A 19,551-nucleotide genomic window follows, 5' to 3' on the forward strand; every position below is an offset into this window, starting at 1 on the left:
AACTGTAATTTGTGTAGCCATGTGGTAACCAAGAAGAAAAATAGGAAAGGATTGCAAAAGTTAAAGGAAGAAATACTGAAACAAGAAGAGATGATCTCCACCTGTCTCTGTTGTCCTATGAATAACTATCTATACTGAGGTCTTTGGTTTGGTGTTACTTAGTCTTGTTTATTTTCTATGGTTCCAGGATTTGAGGACTAGCTAGTATAACAAAAGGGCAAATCCAAAGAGTAGAATGGCTTTCAGTTAAGACGAGTTAGAGCTATGTACAAGTAGAGAAAAAAAATTAAGGGGAGAGATTTAAATAGCTCAAAAGAATGTAACCTATTGGCCGTGCCTGTTCCACAGAAATACCTTTCCTCTTTATAGTGACTTAATATAGCCTCCAGAATTAAAAATAGGAGGTAGTTAGCCTTGTAAATCTTCTCCATGAGCTGTTGTAAAAACATCCTGCAATACGCAAATGTTTGAGAACTAGCTCTGTACTGTGTAACTGCCTTGTGTTCCTAATACCCTGTTGCTTTTTCTGCTGGACAGTAAGACCTACTTTGCAGGTATGAGAGTGCAGATGACCTCAGGGTTTGGATAGGCCATTTTACTATTGTATTTTTTTTTCCTCCCTCTCCCTAACACAGGTTAGCTCAATGTTATCTGGAAAGGAGACTTTCTACAGATTGTCACTGTATCCTATTTCAAGAGATGTGATTTCTAATTCTAGTAAACAGAATGCTGTGGCAAGTAGACATGTCTGTTTAAGTACAGCCATGGGTGAGCTGTGAGGTCTCAGAGGGAATGTCCTTCTTAAGCTCTTACAATTGTTTTTCTGCCCTCTGTTACAGTTTATCTTTATGAACATCTTGCTGGGGGCATGGCCTGGCAATATTTTTGTTTGGGGTTTTTTTATATTGTTTTTCACCAAACATTGGGAATACCCTGTTTCTCATAAGGCATTTTAAAGTGCTCATCATAATTTAAATAAATAGCACTCTTGGGTTACTGGTGACGTATACTAAAAAAAAATGTAAATCTTTTAAGCATAATTGATCACATACCTAATGTGTATTAACATAAACATGTGCACTTTGTAAGGCTTGTAACTATCTTGTCTTTAACTGAAGTTTCTTCATCATAATGCTTCTATTGAAAGTTTAATTAAACTGCTGGGAAATGTAGTTGGATGATGAGTTAAAGCACTTTGCAACCCGAGGAATGCTGCTGTGCAGGCATGTGTCAGATACTGTCCAAAAGCTGCAGAACACAGCTCCTCTTGGGATGGGGATGAGGGGAAGGAAATCTATTGCTTCAAAATAGGGGTGAGGGTGTGAAATGTTTCCTGCTTGCAGAGCAGGGAATATCTCCGAGGCAGAGGAACTAAACGATATTACTGGTCAGCCCGTCATTGTTTTGGGAGGTAGCCATTGTGGGGCAGATAGCTAACTTCTTATTTCGGACTTCATGCTTAGACAGATCTTTGTACTGTTTAAGTAGCATAATGTGTTACTATTAAACTGATCAAAGTGCTTCAGTGGAGCCTTTTGTCCTCCTCAGGGTTGTATTATACTAGGAAATGTTTGTTAATTTCTTGTTCTTTTCCAGATTGCTGATCTACAACTCCATAAACTGGATGAATTGGACTGTTTGATCCAGGGCCTCCTTTATGTTGATTCTGTTGGTTTCAATGGCCAGCCGGAGTGCTATTATTTTGAAAACCCTACAGATCCTGAACAGTGCCAGAAAAAGCCTTACTGCCTTGATAATCCATATCCTATGCTGCTGGTTAACATAGGCTCAGGGGTCAGCATCCTAGCTGTGTATTCTAAGGACAACTATAAGAGAGTCACTGGATCCAGGTAAATTTAATTCGGTGTTATTTAAATTCTTTTTTTTCTTTACTCTTTAATAATTGAACAGATAGAACCAGACAGTGTGACTATTAGGTGGAGCTCCAAATTGTTCTTGTCTTCCCGTAGCTTTTAAAAGCCCACCAGTAGCAAGGCTGGAAATATCCTAGGATTCATTCAGAGAGGGGTTCTACAGCAGGGAAATCATTGATCTTTTCAACTTCAGAGCTGCCTTGGTCTATTCGTGGTGTTCATAGCTACTCCTGTGTCTTGCTGTAAATTACCACAATAAAGCTGTCCCAGTAAATTAATCTTCTATGCCCTGCTTTTTTTTCCCAGAACAGTGAAATAAAAATGTTTGTGCTAAACAAAAACCTCTTGCTTAGTAGTTAGGTTATATCTAGGATATAGGAAAACTCCAGTATTACTATTGAATTTTGGCAGAGGAATCTCACTAGATCTTGTTTCCTTGCTGTTTGCACTAGTCTTTGGACCATACTGGTGAGAAATGCCAGCGTGTAAAATCTGATTGTATTCTTACATTGTCCTCAGCATAATTTCAGCCCAGGTCAGCTAGTGATCTCTGAAATTATTTGTAGGGTACAGCAGAGTTGAAACGGTCTCTGGCCTATGTTCAGTAAGAGATTTAGATGTGACTGTTCCGTTTAGAAATTCAGAAGTTCAGTAGTGTGGATGCAGAATTTTGTTCTCCAAGGCCAAAAAAAATAGTGTGAGGCATGTTTAACTTTATAGAAGTGGCAACAGTGCTTACAGGAAACCATTTCAGTTACAAATGTGTCCATCCAGACTAGTAGTAAAAATACCAATAAATAATCGCATTTTTTTCGCTTACATGCAAACTAAATTGATATATTTCATTTTTAGTGATCTTGTAATCTTTAAAACAGAAACCTAAATAAAAAAATCCCTTTCCAAAACAACAATCAAAGAAGCTTTTTGCGTTTGCTATAGTTGTTTTGAAAGCTGTGTTCTGTTCTTTAGTGCGTTACATATTAATAAAATTTCTCCTGTATACTGGACATGTCTGCATATGTGTCTTCTGTTGCCTTATCTAGGGCATATCTTTGCCACAGTGGTAGCCATGAGCTATTTTTCTGTATACAATACAGATGAACAAACTTGAATGGAAGCAGTATTGGTTTTCTTGCGTTTCTGGTTGTTTTTCAAGCATAGCACTTTTGATACCTGTAGATGCGCTTCTGATCGTTTCCACTGCGAAAGGAAAAACATGACTGCAGTGTGTTGCTGACTTGTTACAGGTGATGAAATCAATACTGTCTTGTGGCTGGTGTGCAGAGCTTCCTACTGTTCAGATACTGAATATATTACTGTGCTACTAGACGTGTTCCAAAAAACTTGCCTAATAATCCAAGAGCGCTGACTGAAATGGTGTTCCTATCTGACTTCCTGTACTACTTCGTGGAGTGCAAGTGTGGTCTCTCACTAATCTTCTTGTTTACAATGGCTCCAGTCGGTGTGACTGATCAGTGCAAATAAGCTAACTTTCTCAAGGGTTAAGAAAGAATGAGGAAGGATGTAGAGGTTAGTAAGTTGAAGTTCGTGTCTGTTAAGGCTGAAGAGTCCGAAGTAGAATCTTAATGAAATGAGTTAGCAACCTGTTACACGGTCAGATACTCCCTGCTGAATCAATATAGTCGGTAAATACCGTAGTTGAGCCTATGCAAGATGCTATAGTGACTGCTCCTTGCTCAAGAGTACTTTGGAGGGCTGAGACATTCAGGGCTGATGCTACTCTTGCTTTGAACAGGAACCAACCAGACTGCTTCCTGCCACTGGCTAGGGGAACAAGATCTGTCTTGGCTGCCTGCCCCTGCGTAGATATTTAGCTTTGATCTCTGTTTATTCTTTCATTGCTGACTTAAGTGATCTGCTGGCTAATTATTCTTGCACAAGGAAAACTTGCTAGCGTGCTACAAATAGCAAACAGCCATCTGCAGTGTTGTTGGATTGGACCTTATTCTTAGCTAACCCTTTATTTAGCATCATTTGTCCTATTTAAATATTAAGGACTTAAGAGTAGTTCGGTTAGAATCGTGCTGGATGACATTTGTGTTAAATACAAATTAGAGTGTCTGTCTTCTCTGAGGGAGGAGCTGCAAGATACAGTTGGTAGCTATGTAGACAGTGTTGCATTTAAGAGTCTGAAGAGCTTTGCTAAAAGCTGGTTCAAGCTGCTGGTCTGAAAAAACTGTGCTTTTCCAGTCTTGGAGGAGGAACATTCCTGGGCCTGTGCTGCCTGCTGACTGGCTGCGAGACGTTTGAAGAAGCGCTAGAAATGGCCGCGAAAGGGGACAGCACCAATGTGGATAAGCTGGTGAAAGATATTTATGGAGGAGACTATGAGCGGTTTGGCCTTGAGGGGTCTGCCGTAGCCTCAAGGTACGTTTTAATTGACCTGGTTTTAAGCAGTTCCATGGGAAACTTCCTGTGCATGCTGAACTGAGTGCATAAGCCCTGGACTATGCACTGCATCCATGTGAAATGTCGCTCAGAATTCATTATGTGGTTCGTCCTTAGATCTCTCACCTACTTCTTGCCTTTTTTTTTAGACAGGTGTAAGCAATTCTTGATGTAGTTTGCTTCTACTTAAATTACTGTTACTTTAGAAGCGTCTTCGCTCATTTTTCTGCCTTTCCAATGAAATCCCTTTTCGTTTCGAATCTGCCTCAAATCAATGGATATCAAATCCAAGCAAAGCTCTTTAAATGATAACATTTCTAAGGGTTTTTAACGCTCCTGAGTAACTCTTATTAAAAGGAATAATCTTCTCACACAGCTTTGGTCATATGATGAGTAAAGAAAAGAGAGATTCCATCAGTAAAGAGGACTTGGCCAGAGCTACTTTGGTCACCATCACCAACAACATAGGTTCTATTGCTCGCATGTGTGCATTGAACGAGGTAAGATAGCGTATTTACTATGAGCTTAAAACCTTGAGAAACAACATATACAACAATGCATATTGCTGGTATAGTAGCTGTGTAACTGGCCTTACTAAATATGCATATATTTAATATGGTGTTCTGAAACTTGTGATTTGTTATGTGTGTGCTTTGATGCAACGTGTAAGGTACTTTGAGCTTCAAAGGTAGGGAAGAGGGGTGAAAAGTTGGCTGTAAAGATCTCCTTGATCCATTGATACCTGGAGCTGTTCGGTTTCTCTCAAGCTATAATACATTGATATTAACACCTTTGTAATCAAAATTAATACTCCCAATTACCTTGTAGTTATTAACACAACTTAGTATACCATGACAGATTATTTTTTTCTTTAAATAGTATTTTTCTTGGCTTGTTTCAATAGCATGATGTGTTCAGTGGTTTGATAGATATAAGATCCATTGTATCAGGTCAGAGGGAAGAAAAACAGAGCTCATTATCCTGCCTCAAACTCCTATTATGTCCTTGTTATATTCTTTAGGCATGATAATTATGAATGGATTGTTCCATCCATACACTTTTCCAGCTTCCAGCAGTTAAAAAACCCAAACAACAACAACAAAAAAAAAAAAAAAAAACAAACAAAAAAACCAAAACACAAACCAAAACCCCAAACATGAGGCACTTGTTTTGAGCTGCAAATTGCATATTTTATATTATGTGGTAACTAATTCATTTTATCTGCTCTCGGTGAATTTATTTAATATTCTTTTTAATGCATAGATGTTTTTAGCTTCACAGCATTCTGTGGTTAGAAGAACGTGCTGCTTTTTTTTTTTCAATAACACACCCACACAGCCCAGAAAACCCCAACAAAACAAAGTAAGAAATTCACCAAACTGCTATCTGGATATATAGGATATATCCAGGATGTAAAGGACACTTTATTGGATCCTATTAGCTTTTGCTTTATGAGAAATAACAAATATAATTCATCACTAGTGCTTGTGGTGTGTTTCATTTTTGTTTTGTTTTTTTTTTTTTTTTTTTAGTAAACCTTTATATCTCCCTGTTGTTCTTTCAAAGACAGAAAGTGCTAATACTTGGTCTCCTCTCCTGTGGAAGACGCTGTGTGTGTCTTTTCTGCTGTTTCATTTTGTCTTCTTAATCTTTTTATGGTTCTGATTTTGAGATTGATCAGATCTTCATGAAGTATTCAGACAGTGGTTGCACAATGAATTTATGTGATGGCATATTGATACATTTAATGTTCTGAGTTCCTTTACTAACAGTTCTTAATATTTTATTTTTGTGAGCATGGAGCTCATATTTTTAAGAAACCAGCCCCTCCACAGTCTTTCTTGAGTGATAGTGGCTAATTTGGAGCCTGTCATTGTCTGAATACTGAAGTCTCTCTGTGTCTTCCCCTTTCTGTTTGTTGTGTCATTGCACTTTTTTAACTTAAACCATCTGCTATTTTATTACTCAGTCACTGAGTGTCTCTTCAGCATTGCTATACTGCTCATTTTTTATTCTGACTCTCCTGAATAACTTTGTATGCCAATAGGTATAACATTTGTTGCTGAAGTTCCTCTCTAGACCATTTTTTAAATATGTTGAACAGCACAAATCTTAGTCCATGACCCTATCAAATGCCACTGATAATCTGCCTTCATCATGAAAAGCGGCTACAGACATTTGGGGAGCAGGGGGGGGCTTTGACTCTTTGTCAGGATGGTTCTCTTTCAATCTTCTCTTTGCTTTCAGCTTCTTTACAGTGTTGCCTTGTGGCATGGAGTTCAAGCAGCATTGTACAGGGCTATCAAAGCATGGAGAGTTGCAGCAGGGGACCACATGCAATGCATTCAGAGGAGGAAATAGGCTACTAATGAAACTAATGCTTCTGAGTCATTGTGGAGGAGTTCCTAACATCTTTGTTTTGTGGACAGGTTTACTTAAAAACTGGACTTGATCCATAGAATTTTGTGAAGGAATCTGGATTGATGTGTGAAGTATTCTGGATTTCACAGACAATGTCAAAGTAGAATTTCTCCAACACTCGAACTAAATTACGTAGCTTTAGAGAGTGAAAACTGCATTTAGTAGCTTTACATGCTATTAAAAAAAAAATCCAAACATGATACATCATTGGAAGTAAGCTAATCTCCAGATAGCTTGCTCTTGCTGGGGAAGGTAATGCTATCATTCTGCTCAATAAGCTGGACACCTAAATTGCTTTTGGGAGATGCTGCTCTGACTCTCACCAAGGTTGATGAATGGAATGCCTAAATAAGAGCATTAAAAATGTTGAATATGATATATTCTTTTGTGGAGTTTGTGTGTATTAGATTAGAGTTACAGTGAAGCTTACTTCTAGGTTCTTTGACAAAATCAATTTATACCCTGAAGCGTGAGATTTGTTAAGTTGTTGGGTGGTTTTGGGGTTTTTTCCCAGTGATTGGAGCTTTTATATTGTGTTGCAAATGACTTGCATATGTGCAGGAAAAAATGCGGCTGGGTAATAAATGAAATATTCTGTCTGCAGAACTTCAAAGCAAAGTTTGCTTGCACAAAGTTGGCAGTGGGGCAGAAAAATTCCATAGTCTGGAACCATTTGGCTACACATCATTTGAAACAGTCTGTCCTAGACACAGCAGAACTGCATCAAGAAACCAATCTCCCTGGTTTATACTTTTCTTACTACCAGAACATGCAAGTTGCATCTGAATGAGGCTTCTTGCAAAAACGGGTGCAGAGGCTATTATTGCATCTTTGGTATAGATTCCTCTCTTCAATTATATTGGCAAATAGGTGTATATACTATATTGTATCTATACTACAAATTTCTACTGCAGGGTAGTTGAACAATTTAGCAAGACCTCACAGAGTGAAAGAGTGCATGTCTTTTCCAGGATGTTGTAATTTGGTTAGTTTAAGTAGGCATTTTGTCACTATCCCTTCACCAGTTTAAGACTTCTTAAGACTTCTGTCTTGAATGTTTCAGTAATGAACAATTTAAAAGTAAATTGGCGAGACTGACTTAAGAGATAAATGTAGCATTTCTTCATTTTTTCCCAACTCCTGGAAAACTCTAAAGCTGTTTTTAGTTCAGTTCAAAGACCCAGGAAACTTTACATCTTTAACATATTTTTTTAACCTTCTTAAGGAATGTTGAGGGGAAAAAAATATGTGAAATTTGCATGTTGATATACACTCTTCTATGCTAATAGATATGACCAGTACTTTTTAGATTTAATTTCTTTTGGTAATTTTTGTACTCTTAAGTACTGCTTTCTTCAATTTCTGGTAACAGTAGCTTTCTGTGTGTATTCAGCAAAAAATACAATTTCATGAAAATGAAGTTCAAATGTAGATTCTAATCAATTTGATGGTGTTGCATTACAGGAAATTAATTAGATATATGTTTGTCCCTCTATTCAGAAATTACTTCAGAGACAAAACTGCCTTGCCAGAGGATGCAAAGTGTTCTTGGCTGTGTTTAATATCAGCCTTTCGCAATTTGAGAAGTTCTTATTTTCAGCCGTATAAATTCCTAAGAACAAGTATGAATGCATGCTGATACAGCTGTAGAGTCTAAGATAGATGGCTATAATCATTTGAATAAAGCTTGTGTTGTGTTTGGTTTGAGGACAAGCAGACATGTAACTCGGTCATCAGAGACTGGGTAAATTAATTACTGCATCTGGGTATCAGCACTCTCCAATACTGAGCATTCAAGCGAGGATGTTCTCTGTGGTATGTCACCTGCGCAGTACTGGACACAACAGGACTGTGGTCTGTAGCAAGGTGATTGCTGCAGAGCCAAGTGTTGGGCTTTACAGAGCTGTAAGAGTGTGGAGAGGTCACACTTGGTAATTCTAGCCTCTATGCAGATTTTCAGTGGTTTTCAACAGAGGACTCTAGAAGATGCATTTCTAGGGCTCCTGCAGGACTCCTGTAAAAGCTTAGGTCTCCAAGATCTGTTCTCCTGCTGAATCTTCTAGACCAATTCTAGTGTATGGTGAACATCATATGGTACACCAGTCCAAAACGGAAGAGCATTTTTATGCATAGCAGGCAAAACGGGGCTTGATAAGGTGGATATGGCCATTCTTTCTAGTACTAGAACTGTTGCTTACATGACTGATGTACGTAAAGATAGCGTATTGCTTTCTCACAGATAGTGTAGTGCTGATTATTCAGAAATCTTAAGCTTCTGTATTTCAAGTGAGCTTTGAAACAAAGGAATGCAATACATCAAGTATGATGTTGGCCACGTTTCACTTGCTTTTTGAAAATGGAGCCACAGTCCAGATAATAGATAATGAAAGATGCTTCTGCCCATCTCTACTGTAATCCTCCTCAGATACAGTTCAGAGCTTCTCCATCTGGATTTAATAATCATAGTGATCTCTGGAAAGTTGCTTCATTTAACAAGCAGAGGAAAAAGTTGTCTTCAGTGCAGCCATGTCATATATGATGAAAAGAAAAACACCAAAAAACAACACTTATAATCATGTTCATGTTAGGAAGGGCCTAGGCTTTTAAACAAATATTCACCAACTGTGATAACAGCCTCTCTCTTCCTTTGGAATAAAACTTCTGGGTTTTGTCCTTGCAACACCTCTACTTAGCAGTCAGTAACCCGGGGGGGGGGGGGGGGGGGGGGGGGGGTTGACTTTCCAGTCTGGAGAGTTTGTATAACCCAAAATTCCCGTTTAACTTTATAGTGAAGGCAGAAGTGCATGTTGAGTGAGACAAATAATGCAACTGAAGATAATTTTTGCTGGTCTGCTTTTCAATTTTACAGAACATCGACAAGGTAGTATTTGTTGGCAACTTTCTCAGAATTAATATGATTTCTATGAAGGTGCTAGCATATGCTATGGATTATTGGTCCAAAGGACAGCTGAAAGCTCTGTTTTTGGAACATGAGGTAAGGAAATACATATTGAACTTACTTTTATTTGTAAGTGCAAAAATCTTGTGATTCTTGACTTCGTGAAGTTAAAACGGAGAATTTCTTGAAGTGACCGCACAGACTTAAGTTCTACATAAATATAATTACAAATTCATTTGAAAATACCCCTTCTTAACTCCCTGGCTTGATCACTAATCTTGTGGTATTTGTTGCTGAATGTTGCATATTTCTTATTTTTGCTTTGTGACCCCAGTACCAACAATGTTCATTTGTGTGGTCTGATGTAAAAATCTCAACTAGAATTAATTTTTGTAAACAAAATTATTTTGTAAATGATTTTGAGGTGACTGTCAGATGAATATGTTTGTAATGGAAACTGCCCTGCCTCAGTACAACATCATTATAGTGGTTCTGTCATTTCTTGTGTTTTGACGGTTTTGGAGAACTGTGTAAGATTTCTCTCGGTATAAGGCCCTTTCTTGGACCTAAACAAGGCAATATTAAATCATAATTCAGATACAGCAAATATCTGGCACAGCAGGTTTGATGTTACAAGAAAGGTCTTTTAATTGCCTTAACAGAACTGAAGACTTTACATGCTCGTGCTTATGACTTACTGTAGAATTTGATTTGGTTTTGTTTTGCTTTTGCCTCATTTAAAGGGTTATTTTGGAGCTGTTGGGGCTCTTCTAGAATTGCTTAAAATGACAGATGATCAGTGATGAAGCTATCTGAAGAGATTCCTACTGCAGATGCTGCTGGATAAGAGTGAAAGCCACTACAAGGATGGAAATGAAGCCATTATGGTAGTTCTACCTGCTGGATTTGTAAATAATTTAAAATCCTTTTAGCTGATCTTTAACTTCTGGGTTTTGAGCTTGTACTTCAGAATTCATACTGGGATTAATGAGATTTTTTTTGTTCTGTATACTGTATTTTTTAGGGGAAAAATGTGCAAAGCGGCCAAACATACAGATTTTATGGATTTATTTTAAAAAGTGGATACTGTTTAATGTAGGACCTGCGATATGAGGCATCTGCTTTTCTTCTGGGGTTTACTGATTAGCGTAATTTTAACTTTATTTAGTAATCACTCTAGGAGATTTTTTATCTTATTTTCATGACGTTTCATGATTTGTTCTTGGTTTCAAATGAAACTACAAAGCTGATGCATTTTACTGTGAAAACTAGTCATTGATTGTTTTGCCTTTCTTTTTTTCCTCATTAGATGAGACACTTTCTTATTTAACATCCCCCTGCCCTGTGTGTGTGCCCCCCCCCCCCCCCCCCCCCAAAAAAAAAATTTACAAGCTTTTCGTGACTACATGGGTTTCTTGGCAAGACTGCAAAAAGACTTGATGGGCGCAGGGGGTTTAAGATTGTAGTTTTTCAGTAGTCATGACTTGGAACACAAACAGACTGCTAGCTGGTTTTGCAGGACTAACTCTCCTTTATATTAAAAAATTTTAAAAATATACAAACTACAATTTAAATTATTGGCTTGACACTAAAATGAAATGCTGTCTTTTGAAAATCTGATTTATATGGTATATGCTTGGCATTAAATGACAAAGGGAGGACTTTGTTTTCATTTATTTGAAGACTTTTCTGTAGTCTGTAATTTTTAACTTGTTCTTAATCAAAAGCAACTGATAACTGCATTATTCAAAGCCCAGTTTCTAAATTTAGAAAAACACTGACTAATGTATTTTCTGGTTTTAAGCTAATGTTAACTTTTCTTCCAGGACACTAAGATTTTAATGTTTATTCCAATATGGTATTTTCTGCCTTTTTTTGATTTGTGGACCTCTAGGTGTTTTTTTTTCCCAGTTGAATTGAGACCCCTTTGAAATCTATGTACTTGGGTTACTGAGTAGCGTGTATAAACTTGCTTTTCTTAAACACCAGGAGGGCACACAAATCAGAGGCTGAAAACCAGTACATAAATGTTTTTGTCTTGCAAAACTGTATGTGATATCACATAATGTAAAGGGCTTATCACAGGGACCGTATAAAATTCAGACATTTATTATCCAGTATATTTTTGGAAGGGGGGTTATTTCACTTTATAATATCCATTAATTTCCTTATCTCCCAAATGTTAAAACAAATTAATATTAACTGAAGTGTTAACTTGTCTGATGGAAATAAAGACCACTACTGTTTTGACGGTTTTAATGTTATCTGTGGAATTAATTTCTTGAAATCAGTGATGTGAAATACATAACACTGTTTTGTGACACATATGACTAGCTAGTTCCATATAATTCTTTGGTTCTTGACATTTTTTTTAATCTTCATTGCATTGCTATGGTCTTTAAAGCTTTTTGGCAGCTGGAAGTTGACATTTTCATAGACTATAAACTACAACAGTTAGGATGTTGTAGTTGATATTTGTATGAAATACTAGGCTTGAGGTAAGTGGGGGTAGTTCTGCTCAGTGCCTCTAGTTTTTCATGAACAAAATGAAACTTTCATTAAGGTTATTTGCTAAGTTTTGCCCGCAACTAAAGATTGGGTTGTATGCTGGGTTTTTTAAGGAAGATTAAGAGGTAACTGCACCTCTTAGGATAAACGGTAGAGGGAAGTGTAACATCGACAGTGTAACTGCGCTTTGCTGAAGCAGCGGAGCTCGGGGCTGTTTGTGGGGTTGGTTTGTTTCAGAGAAAGATTCCATCTTTTTCTCCCTGGTCAGTTTTTGAAGGGAATTTGATATGGGAATATCTGTCATTTAGATATTGCTGCGTTCTTAGCATTTATAGTAATATAATGGTAAGTAAACAAATACAAAATAGCACTTCTTTTAAGAATAAAATCCTCTAGTCCTAAAAAAAAAAAAAAAAAAAAAATTGAAACCCTAGGAAATCATACAGGAAGGTATGTATGGGCTATGCAAGATGCATGAATTGAAGCTGTGTGGTTGAAGAAGGAAAGCACAATTCTGGTAGCCCTGGCCTTAGCTGTAAGATTCCAGGGACTGCCAGGTTAAGTTGATCACAGCAGTGGTAAGAGAAGCACAAAATAAAATGTTAACTTCAAAATACTAATTTGAAATTTAAAATGCTTAATAGGTAAGATGCTGTAGTTAAAAGGCTAGAAAAAATACTCTGAAGTGTATACTACAGATATGAATACACTTGGTTGGGAAAAGTATTAGCAAATTAATAGTATGGAGAGTTAGAAGTCACTAAAGAAGAGAAATTAGAGGAAAATGGCACTGTAAGTCAATTTTTTCCTTTCCTGAAGGAGAAAAGCCTACTGCAGAAGTATTTCTCTGTTACCTTGAAATCTGCAGTTTGACTTTTTTTTTCTCCTTGCCCACCAGAAGCATCATATGAATCTGCTAGTACTGTAATTTGTTTGTTTACCTCTAGACTTTGCCTGCCTTTGCTAATCCCAACCTTTGTTTTCTTCCTGTGTATCTCCTCCATAATTAAGGTAATGGACAAATGATAGTGAGATTGATTTCTAGCACTCTTCCAGTATTTTTGCCATAGGGGTGCTCTTTGGCACTGTTCTAAGCATCACTGTTATGAATTTTTCTGATTTTATTTGGGGTTTATATCCCATTGCTGTCATCCTGTCTGATGGGAGGGCTCTTTGCCCTGCTTCACCATCCAGAGCTACCTAAGGAGTCTGAAAACAGTCTTAACTCAACTGCATAGATGAATTTCTACTATAACTGGTACAAACTGGAAATTTGAGCAAGCAAAGCTCTATTGCAGCACTGTTGATGAGTTGTATTGAGAACCTAGAATTACCCGGATACTTGGATCTTTTGTTTTGGGAATGGTGAGGATGAAGGAGCAGGCTTTCCTGAGGAAGATCCATGAGTTTGCAGATTTAATATGTATTCAAAACACTTGTTTCAGTATAAATTTATGAGAGCTCTTAACAAGCTAGGCTATGTTAATCTAGTTTCTCATTCTGAAACATGTTCAGGTAATTATGTAAGCCGGAGCAGAATGAGTGGGATTCCTTGCTCTCAGTTGTGATGGCTTGTGCTGTGATCTGCTTCTTTTGGACTTTTGTTCTTGTGAAACACATGCTGTTCTCCTCATTGTCTCCCCCCATGCCAAGAAACCCCAATTTTTAAAGGTTTTGACAAAAAGTCTGATTACATCCCATAGGAAGAAGGGTCTGTGTTTTAAAGTAAAGGTTTTGGACTAAATTGTCGGAGGGGGAGGGAATTGCTAATGTTGACTGAAGAGTGAGACAACAAAGAGTATTTGCTTGATCAGATTTGGTAGAGAAGACTAGCACACGGGCAGTACAAAAATCTGACTTCCAGGGCAAGTGGGGTGTCTGCAGTGCATTCCACCCTCAGCAGAGCTGTCCTGGTGTTTCACTGTTATCAGCACTTACGTTCCTGTTAGACTGTCACAAGATACTTGCAAGTGATTTTTGGCAGGACACAACAGAATTTGAGATGGGAAAACCGTATGGGGTTGAACTAGTGACAAAATAAACATACATGATTGTTTCCAGTCAGATGAGCTCTTCTACTGGGATCTGTTTTTAAAGTAAAAGGTGTCTGAATTTGGGATTAAATGAAGTACAGGCAATGAAAAAGACCACAGTCTGTTTTGTATCTCATACCTTTTAGTACCTGGGAGGTAGAGGACGTCTGATCTCTAGGATATCCTGGAAGATTAGTGCTTGTTTAAACCTAAAAAATTAATCCAGTTTCTGTTCCTCTAAGTATTATTGGTGCTGGCTGAAACTTAGCTAGTTGCATGATTATTAGTGTGCTTGAAGAAAAAAAGACATGTAGGGACTGTGCAATAAGTGTTCTTCAAGCCTTCCCCCGAAAAAATCCCAACAAAAAGAAGCAGAATAAAAATTGTGCTGCTAGTTGTAAAGGTTAGGAGAACCTGTCAACTGCCTTGGGATTTGAGGTTCACCTCAAGCAAGAGGAGGTGCTGGTGCTTGGAGGGATGGAGGAGAAGTGAGTAACAAAAGCTGAAGCTCACAAGAGGGGAAGCTACCAAGCCGGGGAGAGGGACATGGCAGCAGCATCTCCAGAGCTTTCTGGGCATGATGCGAACAAGGTGGGAAGGGCCCTGCAGGGTAGGCAGCAAACTAGGTCTTTGTTAGTGCAGCCAATGGGAAGTGGGTGGCAGAGGTGGGGGGTCAGGTTGTCTGACAGAATGGCAGGTGTGGTCCTGATGCAGAGGGGAGGAAGGGTGCAGCTGGGTATCAGTGAGCTAAAGCAGTTCATGGTTACTATTTGGTTGAAGCACCCTGGTGTAAATCACCCAGCGGCTTGTGCTGAAGCATTAGGTCTCTGGATGTAGATATGCCCTCCAGTGCAGGCAGTTGCTTGTCTCTGTGCGTGAGACACACAATCGGGGATGTACTGGCCTCTGAATTATGATATTATTTTTTTTTAATCAAACCCATTTCTATGCTATCATCAGAAACGGCTTTTTTTTTCTGCAGGCCTTTTTTGCAGTTGCTGCAGCTGTGCAAAGCAGCTATTTGCAGCAAGGGGTCAGCAGCCTCCTGCGGCTTCCCCCGAGGTAAATCGCGAGCTGCTTACAAATGGCAGAGTGGTGCAGCCAGGGGAGAGCCCAGAGCAACGTTCTTGGGTCCTGCCCGGTTTGTTTCTGAACACTGTGAATGCAACTGAAGCACCAAGTTAAGGATACGATGTAAGGCAATGAAGGAGGGCGAACAGCCTGGAATGGCGTCATGTAGTACTGAAACAGCAATGTGTCGCTCTCTGTTCTGAAGTCATTTTGCTTATTTTGTGATGATCAGGGCACTTCCAGCTTCGCAAGTGTCTCTTCAGTTTGACAGCTTCGCTGTTTTTCAGCTTTTTGGGTGGATGACCCATCCATCTCTCTGCAAACTTAAAAGTTTCAGCAAATCTGAATATTGTGTCTAATACACAGCAGAAATCACCCTCTAACAAATGCTGTGATATACCAAAGCAGCCTTGGCAATGCCTGTAGAGACTTGAGTTTACCCCCATTACCGAGATCCCCATTTATGCCCGTCTGTGAGGGCGTGGCCTCAGCTAATGATGTTACCACTTTCTCACATAATATGTTGGAATTTTTTTTTTTTTCCCAAGCAACGTACTTCTCTGGTTTAAATTCTTTTGTTAAAGGAACTTTCCCTTGTGAGGGAATACGTATTCTCAGCTGCATCAAAAGCACCAAGGAACAGGGCTTAGAGCAAGACAGACCCTCGTCAAGAACAGACACTGGTTTGATAACGCAGAAGATTGTCGTAGCAGGAACACCAGATCGTGCGGCCACTGGTATGTTGTAACTTGGGGTTTTAGTTGTTGTTTGGGGTTTTGTTTTGCACTCATGTTAGCCAGTTGCACAAAAGTAAAACAGCTGGTCTTGGCTCGTAGGAGTTACCAATGCAAGTGCTAGGCTGGGTGGAGGTGGCATGTGTATGTGCCAGTAAGGATGAGGAAATTAATGCCTCAAGCCCATAGGAAAAATTTGCTGATCAAAATGTTCCTTCCTACAAGCTTTTGTAACAGTTGCATCAGTTGGAAGACTACAATCAAAGTATTGTTGTGTAAGTCAGTAAATCATTACCGACTGGCAGATGTAATACCGTGTTGAGATAGTAGAATTTTTACCTGCTCTGTTGAATCTGCCCCCTCTGTCCTCCCGCTGGCATTACCCGTCAATACCCTGACTGCCAGCATACCCTTAGCCTGGTGTGCAACGGAGGCAGCACAGTAAATGTGGTCTGTGAACATCTGTTTTGTGAAATGCAGTAGCATAATGTGGGCAAGCAACTGAAGCTACGAGAAGCTTCTCCTCCAAGAAGGTTGTATAGGCTGCACCTGGAAATAGAAATAATTATTATTGAGTTTGGTTTGAGTGTGAGAACTCTGTCATGTAATTGAAAATTATTTTCACTCTTTTAGTGTTTTTTAAAATGATCTGTAAAATAATGTATACTAATGCAAAAAAACTAAACCAACAAATGACTTTTCTATTTTCAAAGCTGGCTGGCTAAATGAATCACAGAATGCTGAATGTACTTGAAAGAAATTTTAGTTCCTTTTAGCAAAATTGTTTTGTTTTTTGAGCAACTTCACCCCTAGTGTTATTTGAATAAGTAAACAAATACATGCTGTTCTATGTCCTAAGCATGGAGCATGCTGTTACCCAGCTAGCATTCAGCATATTGCACTTGGCTACAAAAGGCTGTGCTCGCAAAATCCAGAAATATTTACAAGATAAGCCAAAACCACTCCCAAATTTCCCAGTGTTTTAGTCATTTCTTTTTTGGCTTAGAAAGCAAGTTATCTCTTCTCTCCTGATATAGGAGGTTTGAAGTTTTCTCTCCAGCAGATTTGCCTGTGCATCGTTGGTTTGCCTCTTTGTAGGGGAAGAGCAGTCAGTGCAAGGGAAACTAAAGCTGCTTCTGACAATGGCTGCAGACTGACTCGTAATCTGTCTCACACCACAGCTGCTCTTTTACAGGTAGGGCAGAAAATACTCATAACTTTCATAAGTCATCTCTCCCCTCCACTCATTGCTCTCATCACAAAAGAAATTGCATTAAAAAAAAACAAACCACAAACTAAGCAGAAAAGGTATCAACCCCTGCAGATTAATTCACCTTTTCTTGATGGGAAGAACCGTCAAGGTTAGCTTCGCTTTTGGCAGGAAGACATCTTTTTTCAGTATCTGATCTTGTTCTGCACTATTAGGAGCCTGATTTTTAACCTGTGATACATGTCTCCCTGTTCTGGCTCTCTTACCTGAAAGGGTTAAGAAATCTTCTTTATCAGATTTCCATGAACATCTGCTTCACAGAATTATGGGAATTTTTTTAAAGTTTAGTTTTTACACATTACTAAAAAGTCCTCAGATACCAACCCTGGGATTACAAGTGCCTTTATCAGCACAGGAGCACAAGCGGTGTTACTAAGACTACTCAGTGGAGCCCATTGACTGCTGATATGAAGACACTAGAAGTCTGTCTTTCCTATGTATGGAGATTGTTAGGCTCGGTGAATAAAATCTCCTTATTCACAGGAGTAAGAGAAGAAACGACTTTTCCTTTTCTAACCTATTTCCCTTTGCAGACCTGTTGGAGGAAAGATCGTTTGGAGTCAGTTTCCTTTCAGTCCTTGAACTTTCCACTTCCCCTGCTATGCTAGGAAGGTGGTGGTGTATGACGGGCAACAGTGATGGCAACTTCTGGACACACACACACACACACAAAAAAAGAAAAGCTGAGTACACAAACATCGGAGAACTGCTTTTAAAAACAAACTACCAAAGCACCTTAATTAGTAAAGTATTACTCAAGCCTGAATCGGAAATCTATCAATCAAGAAATCAATTTCTGTCACCAGTTAGAAAGTCAGCAGCATTAGTCTTACAGCAGTTAAATGGTAGATAATACCATTTCACTTCTCTACCGTTTTAAACTTCATGTCTTGAGCAGGTAAGATGAGACTTCAAGCCTTTACACATGTATTTGTCACCCAAGAGCAGTAAAGGATGCCTCTACCCAGGTCCACCTTGAAAGCACCCTTGGGTGCATGCACATGCAAAGACGGCAGCCCTCATGCTCTGCAGGTCCATGGCAGAGTCCCCACACCTCATACAGCTTCTGTGTGGTTTTACAGCAGGAAAACCCAGTGAGAAGGTGGGTAAGTTGCTTTGTGCTGACCTGCTATAGCCCTTGGAGGGGTGATGCCTCAAACCTTCTCCTACCAAACACGATCAGCAGCACAAAGAAGGGTCATGCAGTGATGCTGTTTATCCTCCGTGAGGCATCACCAGCCCCATTTCAGCCACTGCCCCTCCTGAGGCTGGCGTGGTACCCATGTAGGTGAGCACAGCCTCAAGCCAGCTTGCACCCGCACTCCTCTGCCCACCTCAGGGCACCCCACCACTCCTGCGGGAAGCCTGTCTCACAAACGTGCTTCTCATTTCAAGGGGCTTCTGGATTTTTAAACTATAAAGACAGCTGAAAAACCCCTGAGATGCTTTGCTTAGCCACTGCTGTGTGGCCAGAGCAGAACTGAACCCTGGCAGTGTCCCAATGGCGGCAGTTTGTCTGGCTTTGCGGCCATGTGTCCGATACTGAAATGCAAGGCTGTGGAGAATCAATGTCTTAATATTTACCAGAATACCTTGCTAGACAGGGCAGATAGTTTCTGATATACTTTTAGCTAGCTCTGGTTTAGGTCTCTGTCCACACATGCTTAACTCAGAGAGGGGGGAAAAAGTAAACAAATGGAGGGGGGGGAAGCCCTTGCCATGCACAGAATTAAAAAATAATAATAAAAAATATCTGTAAGGTTTTGTGTTGCATAAGTGCCCCTAGAACTAATCTGGTACATCTCCAAGTAAAACAGAAATCTTTGATGCTTGTAACTTTCTCTCTGGTGGAATGACAATAGTTTCTGTGTGTGTTAACTCTCTGAATGTTTGCTGTAGATATTATCAATGGGCATATTTTCTTTAAAGGAGTATATTAAAGTTTAAAGCAAAGAAACTCTTCTCCTAGCTTGTGAACACAACAAATACAAAAATTAGGTAGTAAAATCTGAATTGAAAACAGTTCTAGCTGTTAAGCTGTATGTTTTGCAGGTGAGCTGGAGCAAAAACGTGTCCGGAGGCATGGCATAGCCTGGGTTGGGTGAGGAGCTCTCCTTGAAAGCCCCAGCAGTCAGCAAATGCCAGCTGGAGTTTTGTCCAAGGTACAGCCAATTCTTGCCAAGTGACTGGTTTTCTGTTTTGTGGAGGTGTGGGGAGTCAGTCAGTAGTGGCTCGCTATCTTCTTTTACTTGGTATTGTGTGCTGGTTTGGGGAATAGGATGAAGATTTAAGGCTGTGAACCCCAGTTCAGCCTTGGTTAGCTTGTGTTTTT

General features: G+C 39.3%; 2 protein-coding genes across 18 annotated transcripts in view; both read left to right on the forward strand.

The window, feature by feature from the left end:
• The window catches only part of PANK1 (pantothenate kinase 1), a 38,320-nt gene extending 26,462 nt beyond the window's left edge, over positions 1-11,858 (forward strand). For 5 of the 6 annotated variants that reach the window (XM_040606487.1, XM_040606489.1, XM_040606484.1 and 2 more), the window contains 5 exons: positions 1,597-1,850; positions 4,086-4,262; positions 4,660-4,783; positions 9,574-9,699; positions 10,347-11,858. In XM_040606487.1, coding sequence (XP_040462421.1) covers positions 1,597-1,850; positions 4,086-4,262; positions 4,660-4,783; positions 9,574-9,699; positions 10,347-10,406 — 741 coding nt within the window. In that variant the 3' untranslated portion in view covers positions 10,407-11,858. Of the gene's footprint in view, positions 1-1,596; positions 1,851-4,085; positions 4,263-4,659; positions 4,784-6,530; positions 7,081-9,573; positions 9,700-10,346 lie in introns of those variants that run through there. The other variant, XM_040606483.1, reaches the window with a different exon arrangement.
• Positions 11,859-19,251: 7,393 nt separating this feature from the next.
• SLC16A12 (solute carrier family 16 member 12) overlaps positions 19,252-19,551 on the forward strand; it is a 37,663-nt gene continuing 37,363 nt past the window's right edge. For 6 of the 12 annotated variants that reach the window (XM_040606140.1, XM_040606148.1, XM_040606149.1 and 3 more), the window contains exon 1: positions 19,255-19,381. The gene's annotated coding sequence lies outside the window, so the exon portion shown is untranslated. Of the gene's footprint in view, positions 19,382-19,551 lie in introns of all 12 variants that reach the window. The other 6 variants (XM_040606150.1, XM_040606151.1, XM_040606152.1 and 3 more) reach the window with 3 other exon arrangements.

This window comes from Falco naumanni, chromosome 9 (assembly GCF_017639655.2).
Source record: "Falco naumanni isolate bFalNau1 chromosome 9, bFalNau1.pat, whole genome shotgun sequence".
NCBI lineage: Eukaryota > Metazoa > Chordata > Aves > Falconiformes > Falconidae > Falco > Falco naumanni.